The 16,511-nt window shown below is 40.6% G+C and overlaps 2 protein-coding genes across 3 annotated transcripts; both read left to right on the forward strand.

Moving 5' to 3' along the window:
• Positions 1 to 330: 330 nt before the first annotated feature.
• Positions 331 to 5,144, forward strand: cbx3a (chromobox homolog 3a (HP1 gamma homolog, Drosophila)). Of its 2 annotated transcripts, none has more exons than XM_068333021.1 (5): positions 331 to 468; positions 1,186 to 1,334; positions 1,531 to 1,684; positions 2,500 to 2,594; positions 3,151 to 5,144. In XM_068333021.1, exons 1-5 carry the CDS (start codon positions 451 to 453, stop codon positions 3,275 to 3,277), a joined length of 543 nt encoding a protein of 180 aa, XP_068189122.1. In that variant the 5' UTR covers positions 331 to 450; the 3' UTR covers positions 3,278 to 5,144. The 2 variants fall into 2 exon arrangements, with proteins under 2 accessions (XP_068189122.1, XP_068189123.1); XM_068333022.1 differs by having other exon boundaries at positions 350 to 488.
• Positions 5,145 to 6,700: 1,556 nt separating this feature from the next.
• Positions 6,701 to 9,482, forward strand: snx10a (sorting nexin 10a). The gene is made up of 7 exons (XM_068333554.1): positions 6,701 to 6,897; positions 7,957 to 8,004; positions 8,116 to 8,202; positions 8,304 to 8,404; positions 8,511 to 8,609; positions 8,822 to 9,016; positions 9,123 to 9,482. The coding sequence occupies exons 2-7, from the start codon at positions 7,969 to 7,971 to the stop codon at positions 9,178 to 9,180; spliced, it is 576 nt and encodes a 191-aa protein (XP_068189655.1). The 5' UTR covers positions 6,701 to 6,897; positions 7,957 to 7,968; the 3' UTR covers positions 9,181 to 9,482.
• The last annotated feature ends 7,029 nt before the right edge of the window (positions 9,483 to 16,511 follow it).

The following is a 16,511-nucleotide window of genomic DNA, read 5'->3' on the forward strand; positions in this document are numbered from 1 at the left end:
TGGCGACAATGTGAGTAACTAGTCGCTCTCTCACTGCAGCGTGTAAAACGAGCAGATGTCGTGTTGCCATTTGGTCGATTGGTTTTAACGCCCGTTCATCTGTAACTAATACTCATCTATAACTAATACTTAAGAAAACCATTAACATTTTCGGAAAACAACATTTCACAAAAAAAAGAAAAAAGCCCAAAAAATCATTTAAACAATAAACAGAACACACCTGGGGTTTTCTAATTCAGTCTCTATTGTGGCCTCCTCTGAAGAGAATAAATAAAGTGCAAATGTAACAGTTGTACAAATAAATGTAAATGTATACTTTTTTAATGAACTTCCACCCCCCCGTTGTTTTTGGTTCCATGAATCGGCTGTGTTTCGGTCGGACCGTTATTGAGGGTGCACCGTCCGGTCTGGAGGCCGCAGAATAAAGAGAAGTGGAGCATCGCCTCGTGTATGAAAGATAACCTAAAAGTACGTCCAGTGATATTAAGGTATGCATGAATAAAAAAAACTTATTTTTTAACGTACCTCAAAATGTTCCTTTTGTAAAAGCGGATGCTTTGTGAGGTAAATTTGGCCGTGAAGCAAGGAGCGTAGTTTGAATGAACAACTAACCACACTGACGCCTTTCACTCTGCTCAAGTCCGGTTCAATGCGGAGGCCTGTTTACATTCGGATATTCGTAGTTCACTGACTATAATGCGTTATTGCAGCGTCGTGACGAAATTCACATAAACTAGCAAAAGAAAGCAAAATTGCGTATTCCCGGCCATAGCGGTTTTACCTAAGTTAGCGTGCTGCTATCACTTGGGTAACTGTTCATCGTTACATCCAGGCGTCATGAATCAGCCTTGAAATGGATTTTGCTCATCATAATGAAGAGAGTGTACCCTATTGTTGCAATGAGGTTAGACGTTAGCTATTTTCGATTGATTTGGTTAGATCTGATTGTTTTTTTTTTAGCGTTAGCTGTCGTCTTTGTGCACGTTGTATTAGAGTTTGATAATGTTTTTACGCGCTACCGTTTTCATCCACATTGGTGGGTTATAGCACTAAACCGGCTTCGTCATGTTGGAATGTTTTGGGGTTTTTTCCCTCCCTTGTCTTAGGAGGAGTTTCGTTCACGTTAAAACTAGAATGGCATCGCTAAATCCTTAAAATCAATAACATTTCGCTCTTGGTTTCCAGCACACAATCATGGGTAAGAAGCAGAGGACTAAGAAGGATTCACAAGACGCGCAGGATGAACCCGAGGAATTCGTTGTGGAGAAAGTTCTTGACCAGCGTCTGGTCAATGGGAAAGTAGAGTTCTACCTGAAGTGGAAAGGATTTACAGAGTGAGTTGTCTGGGACCCCCGCTGAGCTGGAAGTGCTTCCCTGGTATGGGGTTGTGCTATGCTTTTATCTGTAATCATTTCCTGCATGAATGCATGCCAGCTTTAAACATTTACTGTATTATTTTCTTGCACGATTGGAAATTGGTGTAAAGAGATGTTCTGATATGCATCTACCAACCTTCCTCTTGCTCATTAGTGCTGATAATACCTGGGAACCAGAGGAGAACCTGGATTGTCCGGAGTTGATTTCAGGGTTTTTGGAAGCTCAGAAGAACATTAAGGAGAAGCCGGCTCCTGTTAAGAGAAAGGGATCAACAGAAGAGCCTGAGACGGAAGCCAAGAAGAAAGAAGTGAGTTTACTAGTAGTCCGTATGCCTCACCTGCCTGCTTTGGAGACGTTACTAAGAATTTAGCCAGTGGACTTCTTTGTAAGAGCATAATTTTGTAAAATTAAAAAAAGAAAGTACAGGTCAGCATGAATTCATTCTCCAGACCTCTCAAAAAAGTTTTCATGCACTATTGTTGTGTGACATGTATTACCGTAGATCAGTGCATTTACTATTATTTAAACTCATGGAGTTCTTTAATCTCTCCAGAACTCAACAGTGCACATATTTACCCCACCCCTAAAATAAGGTAGATGCAAGTCATAAAAGTGCTATGAGTAGTTTTCTGTAACAAAGCAAAAGAGAGTTGAACAACATTAGAAAGTTGCACAAAATAAACATATTATTTACGTATTCATGCAAAATATTAGTTTTTAGGAAATTAATCAATCATTCCTAAAATGCTCATTGACAGAACATTGAACTTGTAAATTGAGGATTCATAATTTTAGATAGTTGAAAACAGATGGGCACACACAGCATAAATAATTTTCCCACTGAGGGATGAGGGGTCAATAAAGGGGATCAGTAAAGTGAATTTAATCTTAAATATTATTCTTAAATATTTGTAGTTGTCAGCTTGTCGATGAATTCCCAAAGATTTTTCATTTTGCATGCTTTAAAAAAGGGTTTTCATTTAGGGACACGTGATGAATCCTGATATCTCGGAATGAGCTGTCGTTTTATCAAATGCATTTACTGTATATTTTTAAAAAGTAACTTTTTCCAGCTTCGTGCATAGCTTCACATAGCCTCATGTCTTTTGCCACTGTTGCTAGGTGGAAAAACCACGTGGATTTGCCAGGAACCTTGACCCAGAGCGGATCATTGGTGCAACAGACAGTAGTGGGGAGTTGATGTTCTTAATGAAATGGTGAGTAATGGAGGAAATTTTACTCTATATGAAAGTTGTTGTTGTTTTCCTCTTGAAAGTAACCATAGACCAAAACAGTTTTTAAGAGTCAGTATCCATTTATTAAGAAGAGGACCCATTGCCAATGTGAAATTTGAAAACCTTTGCATCAAACTGAATAAGCAAATGAACTTGAACACAACAGTTAAGTACAGTGCTTGAGTCAAAAGCATATGGATATGGAGTTTTATTTCACAACAGTGTACTGTTTCCCTTCATTTATTTGATAAATTTGTTTAATAGTTACTTAGGAGTAAGAGTCTTCAATGTTGATAAGATGTCACACATCGCTTGTAAAGCCTGAAATTGTTTCAGGGGTTTTTGGACTCTTGCTCGTTTGGTTGATTGAACGTTAACCCAGGAAACCCTGGAAACTTTCTAACGCTGCCACCAGAGGATGCTTCAACAGAGAGGCTGGTGTATTAGAGCCACAATAACACAAAACAACTGGGTAGATTTGTTGTAGATAAGCTTCAAAAGTTTTGTTTTTTTTCTCTATCTTTGCTTTATTCTGTAGGAAAGACTCCGATGAAGCAGACTTGGTCCCTGCCCGTGAAGCCAACACTCGCTGCCCCCAGGTAGTCATCTCCTTTTACGAGGAGAGGCTGACATGGCATTCCTGTCCAGAGGATGAGGCTCAGTAGTACTTTCTCACCACCTGTAACCCCCCCCCCCTTACCTCAGAACTGACTTTTCTCCTCTGGCTTACCTTCTAGTTTTAGTTGTCTTAGTTATTTTAGAGGTATTTCAACCCTCCTGTCATCTGGCAGTCAAAGAGAGCTATATTGTACCTGTTAGCTCAGCTATTCATAAACAGAAGGTTGTGTATTTGTCATGTTTATTGAAGTTTTCTATTATAAATGTGATGGCAGAATAGAAGCTGTTCCTTTGGATACCAGATTCCACCTTTAGTCATGTTTCATGATTTCAAATGGCTATGCGGGTTCTTTAATCTCTTATCCGCCTGTTTTCATTGTCTCATATTAAGTGGCTGTATTTTTTTTTGGAAATTTTATTTTTGATTCTTTTTGACATTGGTATTAATGTTTTGCTATGAAAGTGCATTTTGTATTTTCTGCTAGTAAATATTATTCATGTTATAATAAAGGTTTTATGTGACCAATTACAGTCATAAGTGTCTTGCAAAGAAAACTATTTTGCAGACTGGAAATATTCACAAGTTCAATTTATTTAGCTTTGATGCTTTAAATCGTTGATAGCAGATGATAACCTTCTTTAAGGTATTTCCAATGTGTAAAGTCATCCATCAAATGGCTGAGTGAATGTTCTTATCACAGGTGTGCTGCAGAATGTTTTAAGGTAGCGCTGTATCTTATCTAATCTGGTTAAGCAAAGGAATTCATTGGTTTTTATTCATGTTCTCCAAATGTACACGGATAACTTGAGTCCAACAAGCACAGCGAAGCTTTACATAAAGGCAAAGTCCTCACATCTCATCTGTTAACATTTTTCAGTCGGCCCCTGAGGATGCATGGACTCTTTTATACACATTTATGAAAACATTTTAACTTGTGAACAGTAATCGAGTATGCTTTTTGAACCAATGCCCCTTAATGCTTTTGTGGCACTACATTTAATCTTAAAATACTTGTTTCTAATTTTTACATAAATGCTAAGCTCATTAACCGGGATGCATTATCCAATAGTAAGACCAAGTCCTCCTTAACCTATAGGATTTGAATTGAAAAGGTTTTTTGCGATTACATCTTTACATAATTGCTAGTTTTTTTCTTATTCAGCTCTAGCCCTGTTAAACTGAGGTACCATCCTCCCGTGTCGCTGAAGTTCAATATTTTTCAATGATAACAACCCACAGTGTTATCGCTATCAAACTGCTATCTCTCAGCAGTGATGGGTCTCTCAATCCATGTTCCCAGATGGCATGGCTTGTTCTGCAGCAGTGAAAAAACTAGCCTCATGACTGGCATTAGGGCTATACAGAGATGGAGTGATGGACTTTGGACCTTTGTGCATTAGCATTAACATTTCACTCACAGTATATTTTTAATTACAAAGTTGTCCTCTAAAAACTGCAATCATGCTGTTTCCAAATTGCACCACAAACATTTCCGTATCAACCAGATTTTTAAATAAACACCAAAAATTCTATGAAAAAATAAAGACTCACAAAGGAATCCTCAGGAAACAGTTGTTGTGTGAAAGCAGACCTCTACATTCAAAGCAAACATAATTTCTAAAAAAGTGTCCTCAAATTTCTTAATGTGACATCCTAAATCTTGATGAACTCAAACTTCTAATTGGGGATGGAATCACAATGATTTGTATGCTAATCCCTTCAGCTCTCACCTCGTGGTATCTGCTATACGTGAACAGACCCATGATGAAGCATGTCTAATTGTACAAATATTCCAACGATCAAACATTTCTGATTATATGTTGCATCTTCTGATTATATATTTGTTTTCTTCTTGTCTGCATGTATTTGTATAATTGTAGAGGCAATAATCTATAAAAGTGGAAGACATGGGCTGTAAATTCATGTGTATATTTATTCATTGTGCACTTTCCTGAAACTGTATTTTTTCACCTAAAACCAGACAATTTGATTTTCTTCAGACTTCAAACTTAACTATTTTCTTCTTGACCTGATCACAGTCATTCTAAACTGAGTAGGAGCCACTGCAGACTGCTGAACTGATCAATGAAAGGTGCACATTTATATGTAGATTGGCAGTCTACAGCCCCTTTGTATCTTTACCTTTGCTTGCAGATTGTGGAAGGTCAGACCTCACGAGCTATCCTCAAATCTGCTCTAGATTTCTGATGACTTACAAAATTGACTTTATTCTTAAACCTTTCTTGGACTCTGAGCACATCCGATGGAGCGGTAGCACCCCAGCATGTGTATGTAAATAGTGAAACCATAAAAGTCCTGCTGGTTTAAATGAAACAGAATGTAGTGGATTTAGGCGTTTAACTCTTCTCTCTGCTTACTTTGCCAGTCCACTCTTGACTACCTCCCCAACAGATTGCACCCTCCATCTGGTAACAACCACCATGTAATTCAAATCTTGCTACAGGGTCTGCCCATGAACTTTTCCCCCCCTACAGTTACTGAATAACTAAACTACATTCTTTTATGACTCTTTTTATGACACATTTATTACCTACTTAAAATGCATTTCCAACCCACGTGGTATCATCTCAGCTCCACCCCACTTACAGGCAGAGGAGATGTTACCGCATCTTATTGTATAATATTTAGTTTTCACTCTTGGTCGGATGTATGGGATTAAAAAAAACCCAGACAAACCCCTGGGGTACCGGCTCCTGGATAAGAAAAATATAGTATTCAGTTAAACATTGATGTAGTCTGTAGCCTGTGTTTCCACATACAAGGTTATACTTTTTTTTTTTTTAAGTAAAAATTTCTGGATAACCCCCAGTCTAAAAATAAACCGAGTCAAACAAAAATATTCAAGTGGTAATCCTGAAAACTGAAATGTGCAGGTTATTATTTTTGCTATATATATATTTCAGTGATATATTTCCTCATTTATTATGGTTTCTATTTCACACCATAAACATACCTGTAATTTGGAATGAAAATTTAGAAAGTGCAACAATACAGAATACAGTAAACCATTTCCTGTTTCACAAAAAACGTGCATAGACTTATTAATATTCATAAAATGAATATAAAATTAGGATGCCGCCCACAAGGAAATTGAGCTGAACTCATCAGGGGTCATAATTAACACATATATTTGAATATAATAACTTCTACCTAATACACGACATATTTAAAAGGATTAAAAACGCTTATCGTTATTTGTGAAGTGACTCTGCGCCCGTCTCCTCCCACCAGGTGATACCATTTAAACCGATCCCCCCCCCGGGGAATGAGGGACAGGTGCGCGCCTGGTCACAGTCAGTAGATGATTTCCGTTGTTTCTCCTTTTTTCTGTCCGAGTTTACTTGGACGGCTCAAGTCATACAGGCCAAACCAAGGGTTTATTCTGGACCAAACCACGGGTTTATTCTGGACCAAACCAAGGGTTTATTCTGGACCAAACCAAGGGTTTATTCTGGACCAAACCAAGGGTTTATTCTGGAGCGCTCTGGCCTCACCGGGACAGAAAAGGCGTGAACAAGCCCCACAACGTGAGATCACGCTGAGCGGTTTCCATTTCGCGCCGGCAGCACTCCAGTCCGAGCCTCACCAGTCATCCCCCCCCCCAGTTCGTCATAAACACCGAATTGCTGGTCGGAGAAGGCAACGGTAAGATCACAATGAATTAACAAACTCATATGAAGACATGTTGAATTTAATTGTTGCCTGACATTTGTCATGACTGCAGCTTTTAGGTTACTAAATTACTTTTAAAGTTCATGGACCAGTTCAGTAAAACTTCAGTACCTCAGTTTTTATTTAGGTTGGCTGTGTGAGATATTAGACTACATAGTCCTCGGTTTAGACACATGACTTTTCTTTCTTTTTCTTTTTTTTTTACATTTATACGTATATTTGCGTATGAAATTGCTGCACCAAGTAGTCATAACCCAGAGTATTATACTATCAAACCTGCAGTAACTGAGGACAAAATGGATTTTCTTGCATTCAGTTGTCACTTGCAGCATCACGTTGATGAAATTGAGATGAAATTGCATAAACTTTCTTTGTACAGCTTTAGTTTTTGACCTTGAAGTTTGGGACTTGTTGAATTAATGCACCTTAAATTAATTTCAGGTTGTATCCAAGATAGGCTTATTGTGCTAATACTGTATGTGATTTTTATATAGAAGGTCAGTGGAGTTCAGGGATTTCCAAAAGATAGCTTGCAGTTTTTTGTTTATTCCAAACTTTGTTTGGACTCAAGCATGTGATCCAGCATTTTGGAAAAGTCTTAACAGTCTGTCCTGTTTGAACATTGATTATTCCATCTATTTGTTGATCTAAGAAGAATTCTTCTTCTTTGCTTGAAACAAATGAACATCCTGCGGCTAGGGTTACTCAGTGATTGTGCAATAAGCTGTCTGGGCAGTGTTTGTGCCAGAAAAGGTTCTTAACTGTTGCTTGTTTGAGTTCTGGGTTAAAATGTTCCTTCTCAACTCAAATCCTCCGCTTGCACTTCGTTCCCCTTCATGACACGGCAACTTATTTTACACACTTGAGACTTTAAAGTATTCAAGGGGCAAAGCTTGTCCGAAACAGATCTATCACTAAACAGTTGACTAAATAGATCTGATCTCTTCATGAGAATGTGATTTATTTTTAATGCTCATTTATCCTGTTGTAGACTGGGTCTCTTTATGTAATACCGTTTTAATGTCTCTACAGATTTTCCTTCCCATGATGAACAGCATGCTAGATAGTCTCTCCAAAACTGTAAGTGATGAACCTTCTGGTTTGTTTTCTCAGTTGAAACTGGTTTTAACATCTTGTTAAAATATTCTTGTATCCTTACAACCACAAGTAATCGAACCCTGCGTTTTGTAGGAATTTATCAGCATTTGTGTTCAAGATCCAAGACTGATTAAAGATGACCTCTGGCACACGCACGTTGACTATGAGATTTGCTTACATGTAAGTGCTACTTGATGTGGCAAGGAGACATTACAGATTTGGGAGCTTCATCTCCCCCCTCCCTCCGCCCCAAAGAGTAATTTATTGATTTCTCCCTCTAGACCAATAGCATGTGTTTTCGAAAGAAGAGTTCCTGTGTAAGGCGACGCTACAGTGAGTTTGTTTGGCTGCGTCATTCTCTGGAACAGAATGCTCTGATTATGTACGTTCATACTTCAAATGCATTCACATTTTGCATATCCGATTTCTATTGTGCTTGACTTTAAACAGCTAGTTTTAAATCGTTGTGTATTTTCCCCTCTGTCTAGAGAATTACCTAAATTGCCACCATGGAACCCCTTCTTTAGCGCGAGGAACATGGAGCAGGTCTCACAGCGGATGAAAGGCTTGCAGGAGTTTTTGGAAATGTGAGTAGCTCAGCAGCTAATGCATTTTCAACCAATTTATGGCATTGTTCCTTAGTGCTATTTTCCTCCCATCACACCCCCTGAAAAGCTGGAGAAATAATCTGCTGAAAGTTAAAGCACTTTAAGGTGCTCTTGCTCTGATATATTACCTGTCTGTTTTTCATTTTAATGTGTGTATCCTTTGGTTGGCATTGTCTCCCTTCCTTTTCTAGTGTTCTTCAAGTACCCTTGTTGCTATCAGACAGTCGACTGCATCTCTTCCTCCAGTCAGACCTCAGCATCACGAGGATTGAAAGGTGTGCCCTTGGTAAAACCAGGTACACAGTAGCTGAAGCCATACAGCGCTCCAGCTGTGGTTACATTAGTAGATTAGAGTACAAGACCTCTTGTGACTCTGACTGTGAAAGGTAGGACTTTTGAATAGTTGTTGTTGTTTTTTTTTAAAAATCTTTTGAGTAGGTTCCAAAGTCATATGCTGAATTCATATCTCTATTCCATTTCATCCTACAACAGCTCTTCTTCGTCAGGCTTGGGATTAAGCGTGGACACTTCTTTGCCACCTCCTCTTTGAGTCCTGACAGAGACTCAGAGCTGTTTGGCTGTCTTTAACAATCCTAAAACCCACTCATTGCACCCTGATGCACAGCAGTTACACTTAACCACGTTCCTATTTGTTTGGTTATCAATGTATAAACCTGTTTGTGACACTCCGTAGAGCTTTTGCTTTCTTTGTTTACTTCCAGAGGGCAAGAAAACTTTTTTTTACTATTGTGAAGTATAATATTCTCCTTGAAATTTGTTTTAAGTACTGCTTACTCTTAATGAAATACCTCGGTCATTTACTTCAGTGTTCACTTGAAAAAAATACTGTTAAAAGATTTATATTACACCTAGATTTATAATGTTATCTTACTATGTATATTTTTATCAACACTGAAGCTGTGCTTAGGTTAGCAAGATGTGTTTTGAACTAAAGTTTTTTCTTTTTTTTAGAAAAATATTTCAGAATACTTTTATGATTTGTTAATGGATGAATAAATTGTCTTTTTTAAAGAAAATGTTTGAATGTTCATTTAATAAGCTTCCTAATTAAAACAGATTTTTCTTTCCCTGAAATTCTATAGGTAAGTTTTGCATTTCAGATGTTGTAAATATTATGTACTGTTGCAACAGCCCAGTAGAGGGAGTGTAGACATCGGGCCTCAATCTGAGTGTATACAATCACTGTTGGTTTACACCACTGTCTGGACTGATCAGTATATTTTTTAAGCCTTTTTTTAAAATTTGAATTTCATAATCTGTAATCAAGCTGAAATATTTGACAAATTCATGGCCTATTTCCTGGTGTGACCTTCAGTGGTTTTGGGAAAAAACTGTCTCCTTTTCAGATATCATTAGCTGTTAATTCACATCTATCTACTGAATGTATGAGCCCCAAAAGCGCTTCATCTGACACAATAGGAGTAAACAGAAGTACATCGCTGGTCTCATTCTAACGGAGTGTTACTCCCTTTCCTGGTGGGATGATCTGATTAAAGGAAGGTGGAAATTAATTTGGCAATTTTAGTCTTCTCTTGAGATTCACCTGCAAGACGGCGCATCTGTGTGTTGGTAGATATTGTGGGCTATGAGGGGTGGGGTACATGGATGTCGGACGGCGCTGTAAATTGAAAGAAGTGAAGGCTCATTAAAGGAGACAGAAGCCGTCTCTCTCCCCTCACCCCCTCCCCAGCAGTGAACCTGGCCTGTCCCTTGTCTCTGTCCGCTCCATCCCCTGGATGGTGCTGTCTCCCTGTGTGCACAGGCCATAATGAAGCTGTCAGTGACTTCACACACCAGCCACTGAGCTGTATTCATACAGAAACACACACACACACACTGACATGTCTAAAAACATTGACAGCTGTGAACACATACACATAAATGTAGCCTGTGTGTGTGTGTGTGTGTGTGTGTGTGCAGGTGGGAAAGCTGTGGATGAACGAACACTTTCCACATCCACTGTCACTTTCAGATTCCCCCTGGTTTGTGTTTGTGCTTTCTGTTAAGTTTGACCTTATCAACATAGTCTATGACAGGCATACAGCACAAAGACACACACACACACACACGCACGACTACCATTTGGTTCATAGCAACTTGATTGTCTGAGAAAATGAAATGCAACTCCAAAAGGTGGCATCTTGTTTTTGTGCACGCAGGCACACACATGCATTTTTTTTAAAAAATTTTTTTGTCCAGAACATCCAGCATTTGGAAATTGAGAACTCATAATACATGTCTATTTCAGCTCAGTAATTTATAACTCAATTTCCAGTGTGCATTGATGCGCTTCGTACCTCCAAAACACCAAACAAAGCCGATACCCAATTGTATTCCAGAGCAATTAGGGTGTCCACTCAGTTGTGAACACACCACGTTGCAGTAGATCTGGGCCTGTGTGTAATTTTTAATTGTTAATTTTCTGTCACATTAGTCAACTTTAGTGCCCCTGGACAGGTGACCGAGCTCATGTGAGCTAGCACATTAGGTGATATTTTCAGTTTTCTGTAAGCATATGTTGACATGCAATGGCATCTGTGTGTGTGTGTGTGTGTGTTGGGGGGGAGGGCGATACTGCTGTGCGTTAAGTTAAATTACAAGACGGTACACATGAGCAGCTATTTAATAATCGGAATCTACTTCTTAGCAATGTATGATGGTCCCTGTCAATATTAGTAAAAATTTATGGATTTAAATTATTAACTCATTTCGTCTTCACCTGAAGCCACCATATGGAACGGCTTCACCTCCTTGACCCTGACAAAAGCCTACGATGGCAAAATCCATAACAGCAATTAGCCTGCATAACTCTCACCCTGCCCCTGTGCTTATTTTGCTATCCATAGTTTATTTTACTCTTCACTCTCCCTCCACCCTTCATTCTCCTCTTACCTCTCATTTCTCTATAGGCTGCCATGATATAATAATTAGCTGTTCTTTCAAAATTTGGTGTCTTTTTTTTTTTTTTTGCTGATGCTGCAGGGCCTTGGCTCACAGCTCACTATACCTAAAGTGTCTCTATTGAGATTTCCTCCTTCCTCCTCAATATAGGAGACAAAAGTCTCAACCTTGCAACCAGCTCCTCCTCTGTTCAACTCCATATTTTGCACTGGGCTGAGAGGGGCGGGTTCAAAGGTGACTGCTGGCATTGTCTATGTGATTATGACCTCTTAAGTGCTGTTGCATAGAGCATAATTAAAAGTCAATGCATCTCCATCTCTCTGGCCAAACCCACCATCACACGCCTAAAATACACACGCTCATTTTGCATGCACTCTTGCACATCGTCAGCCATTTAACAGCTAAAATACGACCTGTGCGCGGATAAATGTCACAGGGCCATCTATCTGGGAGTGTTAAAAGTCGGCTAATGGAGATGACATATGAGCGGCCCAAGTGACTGCTATAAAAACTCCCACCTTTCCTTGCAGTGTGTCTGTGATACAACGCGGCATTGCCACAGCCACAATCCATGTGCAGAAACACCAAGAGGGATGAAGGGTGATGTCATATCCAGATGGCTTTTTTTTTTTATTCCGCAGAATCAGGTCTCTGATGCTGTTATTGGGGTCATAATGACTTTAAGATTCAGCATATTTACTGAAGGCCACAGTGCAGTATATTATACAACACTACACGGCACTTCTAATGTAACTAATGCTAATGACCTCTCACCTTTAACCTTTCATTGAGCAGCTGATCAGACATTATGAGTCCGGTCAGATTCGGCCCTTTCGGCGTGTCAATAGCAGAGCTGCTTGTTCGATCGATAATCCAATCTTGACTTGAAACTCCTCCACAGGTATGCTTTCACCTCCACTCTTCCTCCTTCATCCCTCCTATCTCTTTATTAATTACCCTTCTCCGTCCATGCGTGTCTCTCTCTCTGAGTGAATGGAGCTGTTGTAATTGCTTCTCTCTGGAGCAGTTAGAAGCAGCACAAAGGAACCGTATAGAAACCACATTTGCATTCAAGATGAGCTGAGATGGAGAGGAGGGAGGGAGCTCTGCCCTCCTGCCCTAGACTGAACAGCACCACTTACACTCTTCCTCCTCCTCTCCCTCCCTCTGTCCTTCTCTCATCCATTGTCTCCCTCTCTCCGTCCATCCCTCCCTCCCTCCACCTTATCTACTCCACCACCCCCACCTACTCTCACAGCTTGCCCCCCCTAGTATTGTCTTTCCAGAGAGTTCCAAGGTCAATGGGAGCTTGCTCATCAGAGCAGGGTATTGTACACTTAGTGCTGGTACGGACGAGCTAATTTATACGTGAGAGTATGCACACCACCCTGCATGGTTAGTGCTTGTCCTTAGGCATATATATATATATGCCTATCTCCACCTATATATTTGCATAAGCTCATTTGAAAACCTCACGTTGTCACCGGGTCTACCCGGAAGTTCGGGCCACTAGCCGAGTTAGCCCCAGTCTTCACATTTGTCCATGTCTCTCACTTACAGAGCTGTTTTGGCTTCGTCAAACATAGCGGTTTATATTCTTTTTTTGTCACGTTGTCGTGTGGGGAACCCCGATGCTTTATTCACCAGGACCGAATTCAAGGAGCCGACATCTACCCGGATGGCCGGACCGTAACGCAGAAGAGGCCTTCGTCTTCGCGTTCGTCCGTCCCACACACACACACACACCGGAGCCGTTACGGCTTCGTCGGACACAGCGGTTAGTTTTCTTGTGATGATGAAGGAAAAAAAAGAAAAACAAAGTCTGACATTATTGTTTTATCGTGGAATTTCCATGGGTTCCCGCTACTATGTATTTATATATATATATATAAATTGTGTGGGTGTGTGGTAGTATTTCTAACGGCTTGTAAAAATGGGTTACAACCAACAATATCTCACCACCTCTTACACCTAGACCATCTCTCTAATACACCCCCGTGGAGCACACGTGTGAACACACACACACACACACACACACACACACACACACACACACACACACACACACACACACACACACACACACACAACTCCTGGGGGCTCTCTTTCCAGCTTGATAAGCATTTCTCGTTTGTTTCAGAGTTTTTGATCAATACAGTTAAAACGCCAATCCAAGCATAATTAGGTCTGAGGTGGCTCCCACTGTGACTGAATAGGCTTCACCTAGGGAGGTGCTCACCATTATCATCATCACTCTGTGTGTGTGCTTGTGTGTGAATACATGGCTTCATATGACACACAGCAGGATCTAATAGAATTGACAAAGTAGTAGTTAAAGGAGAACTCTGAGTTATAGGTTGATTTTAGCAGGTGATCGAGTTGCCCATTTAGCGTGCTTTCACTCACCTCCATCTTCATTCCCATAATCATTTAGACAACCTTTACAATGCATCTCTGCCAGCAGATTCATTTTAATATGTTACAGGCCACCTCAATCATTTTTATTGGTTTATTTACTCAGAATGATACATAAATGGAGAGCAGAGAGATCATAAATTGTCCACAATTACTATTATACACAGTGAAGTGACTCTCCTTTGTACTATAATGCCAGGTGGAAACCTTTGTAAAATCCACCTTAGACAGTAAAGAGGGATGATTCCAGGTACTTAATTCGCATTTACTCTCACACCTACTGCATTTACCGCTCACCATTATTGGAATAAACCTTTGACGAACTCCCTGTATGTAATTTTTGTGATTGAAAGTCATCATTTTGATGCACCCCAAAATTTGAAAGTCCCTGTCTGCAGAGACATTACCCTTTTCATCAACGGCATCTTCTATTTTCTGCATCATTTCACAAGGGGCTTCATTTTATATAAAACTCTGAGTTCATTTCTTTAGCAGTTACATCACTGCCAACAAGTCCTGTAATACTAGAAGAAGAAAAAAAAGGATGTAAGTATCATGACTGCTCTTTCAACCTGCCTGCGCAGTGGAATAGATTGTAATGAACTGCTACCAATTTGCAGTTGACATTCTTAACATCCTTTATCTCTCCCTGCTCTTTTAGGGTAAAAAAAAAAACGCTTAGAGAAGGGCAAGCAAGGGAAGAGGGTGACGGTGACAGGATAATGACAGCTTCTGCTGGATTTTAGTCAAACTGTCCCTTTAATGGAAAGATGCAGAGAAAAGACAAATCAATTCCAATCACAACCACAAGGAATATGATGCTTGGATGTGTGTGTGTGTGTGTGTGTGTGTGTGTGTGTGTGTGTGTGTGTGTGTGTGTGTGTGTTTGCATGCATAGTTTTTATTTTTTTATTTTTTTATTTTTTTTTTACAGGTGTCTGCATGTGAAACGACACTACATTACTGTTGTTTGGGGGGAATCGTTTGCGAGGCATATGTTGTGCATGTGCATGCATCTACCAGCGAAATGTGTGTGTGTGTGTGTGTGTGTGTGTGTGTGTGTGTGTGTGTGTGTGTGTGTGTGTGTGTGTGTGTGTGTGTGCCGGGGAGGATGTGAGGCAGGAGGAGGATTTAGACCCATCATAAAGGAATTCTCCCCCCCAGCCCGTAGCTCATCCCGACACTTTTATGCCTTTTTATTTTCAGGCCCATTGCAGCCAAGCCCAGAGATGTGATTTATACTGCCTGGCAGCATGGGCACTGCAGCAAGAAAGACAGATGGAAGGAGGGAGGAGAGGAGAAGGAGGAGGCGGAGGTGAGGGCTTAGCGGGAGTTGCCGAGGGAAAGAGGGGAATGTGTCTGTTGTGTGCGCACGGGTGTGTGAGGGGGGCAATAAAAAAGAGCGATAAGGAGGATGGGGTCAGAAGAAAAAGAGGAGAAACAGAAGGAGGGGTTGACAAAGGCAAACTAAGAGGAAAGAAAACAAAAAGGCTTCTTCCTTTAGTGATGGGGAGCTCTCCCTTCATTTCCCAATCTGCCATATCTTCGCCTCCACATCTCTATCTAATGAGTTATTGGCCCTGTCTGACTCAGGAAGAGAAACCCCATCTCTCTACCGAACTGGCGCCCTGACAGCCTAAATCACCTTCTTTTCCCAACCCCCCCCCCCCCAATTCCTCTACTGTCCCCCCAATGGGACACTCCTCCTTCTCTTCTTCCCTCACCTCCGCCTGTGATATGTGAAGTCTGGTGCTCCTATTGATTATGACGGGAGGTATTTGTGGCAGATGAGGCTCTGACATACACAGGACTGAGGCTAAGAGGAAGATGAGGACTCCACTGCCCACAGAGGGTGCAGGACAGGTGGGAGTGGGTGGCAGGTAAAAGTCAAGAAGGGAATCTTGATATAGGTGTGTGTGTGTGTGTGTGTGTGTGTGTGTGTGTGTGTGTGTGTGTGTGTGTGTGTGTGTGCGTGTGCGTGACAGCTGCCCGCAAGTATGGCGCCTGCGCTGTCTATGCAATGTAACATCTTTCCCTGTCACCCTGCCGCCTGAGAGTAGATGAGCTGCTACACCGACTGTCATTCATCCATCACAAAAGACAGCAAACACACTCACATGCAGACACCCACTGTTACTCACACACACACACACACACACACACACACACACACACACACACACACACTCACGCGCACCACACTCCATGTGGGATTTAAATTTCTTCATGTTTGTTTCTGTTTTCATCTAAATTTCCGCTTGGATAGAAACATTTTCTGTTGATACGTTTTTCTCCACTACTCTCTCTTCTTTTCTTTTTTTTTTTTTGCCCCTGCTCCCAACCATAGCTGTCACTGAAGTATTTTAGCAAAGGGATTGCCATCCAAATTCAGCTCTAAATGAGAGCAGGGACTGCTGAACGCCTTTGTTTTATTACCCCATTAATCTGTGGTTATTTTGCTGTGAGACTTGAAAATGGGATATTGAGCACTCCGTGTGATTCAAAGCATTCTGATGTGTAATCTAAAAAAAATAAATAAAAAAA

This window comes from Antennarius striatus, chromosome 14, assembly GCF_040054535.1.
Source record: "Antennarius striatus isolate MH-2024 chromosome 14, ASM4005453v1, whole genome shotgun sequence".
Lineage (NCBI taxonomy): Eukaryota > Metazoa > Chordata > Actinopteri > Lophiiformes > Antennariidae > Antennarius > Antennarius striatus.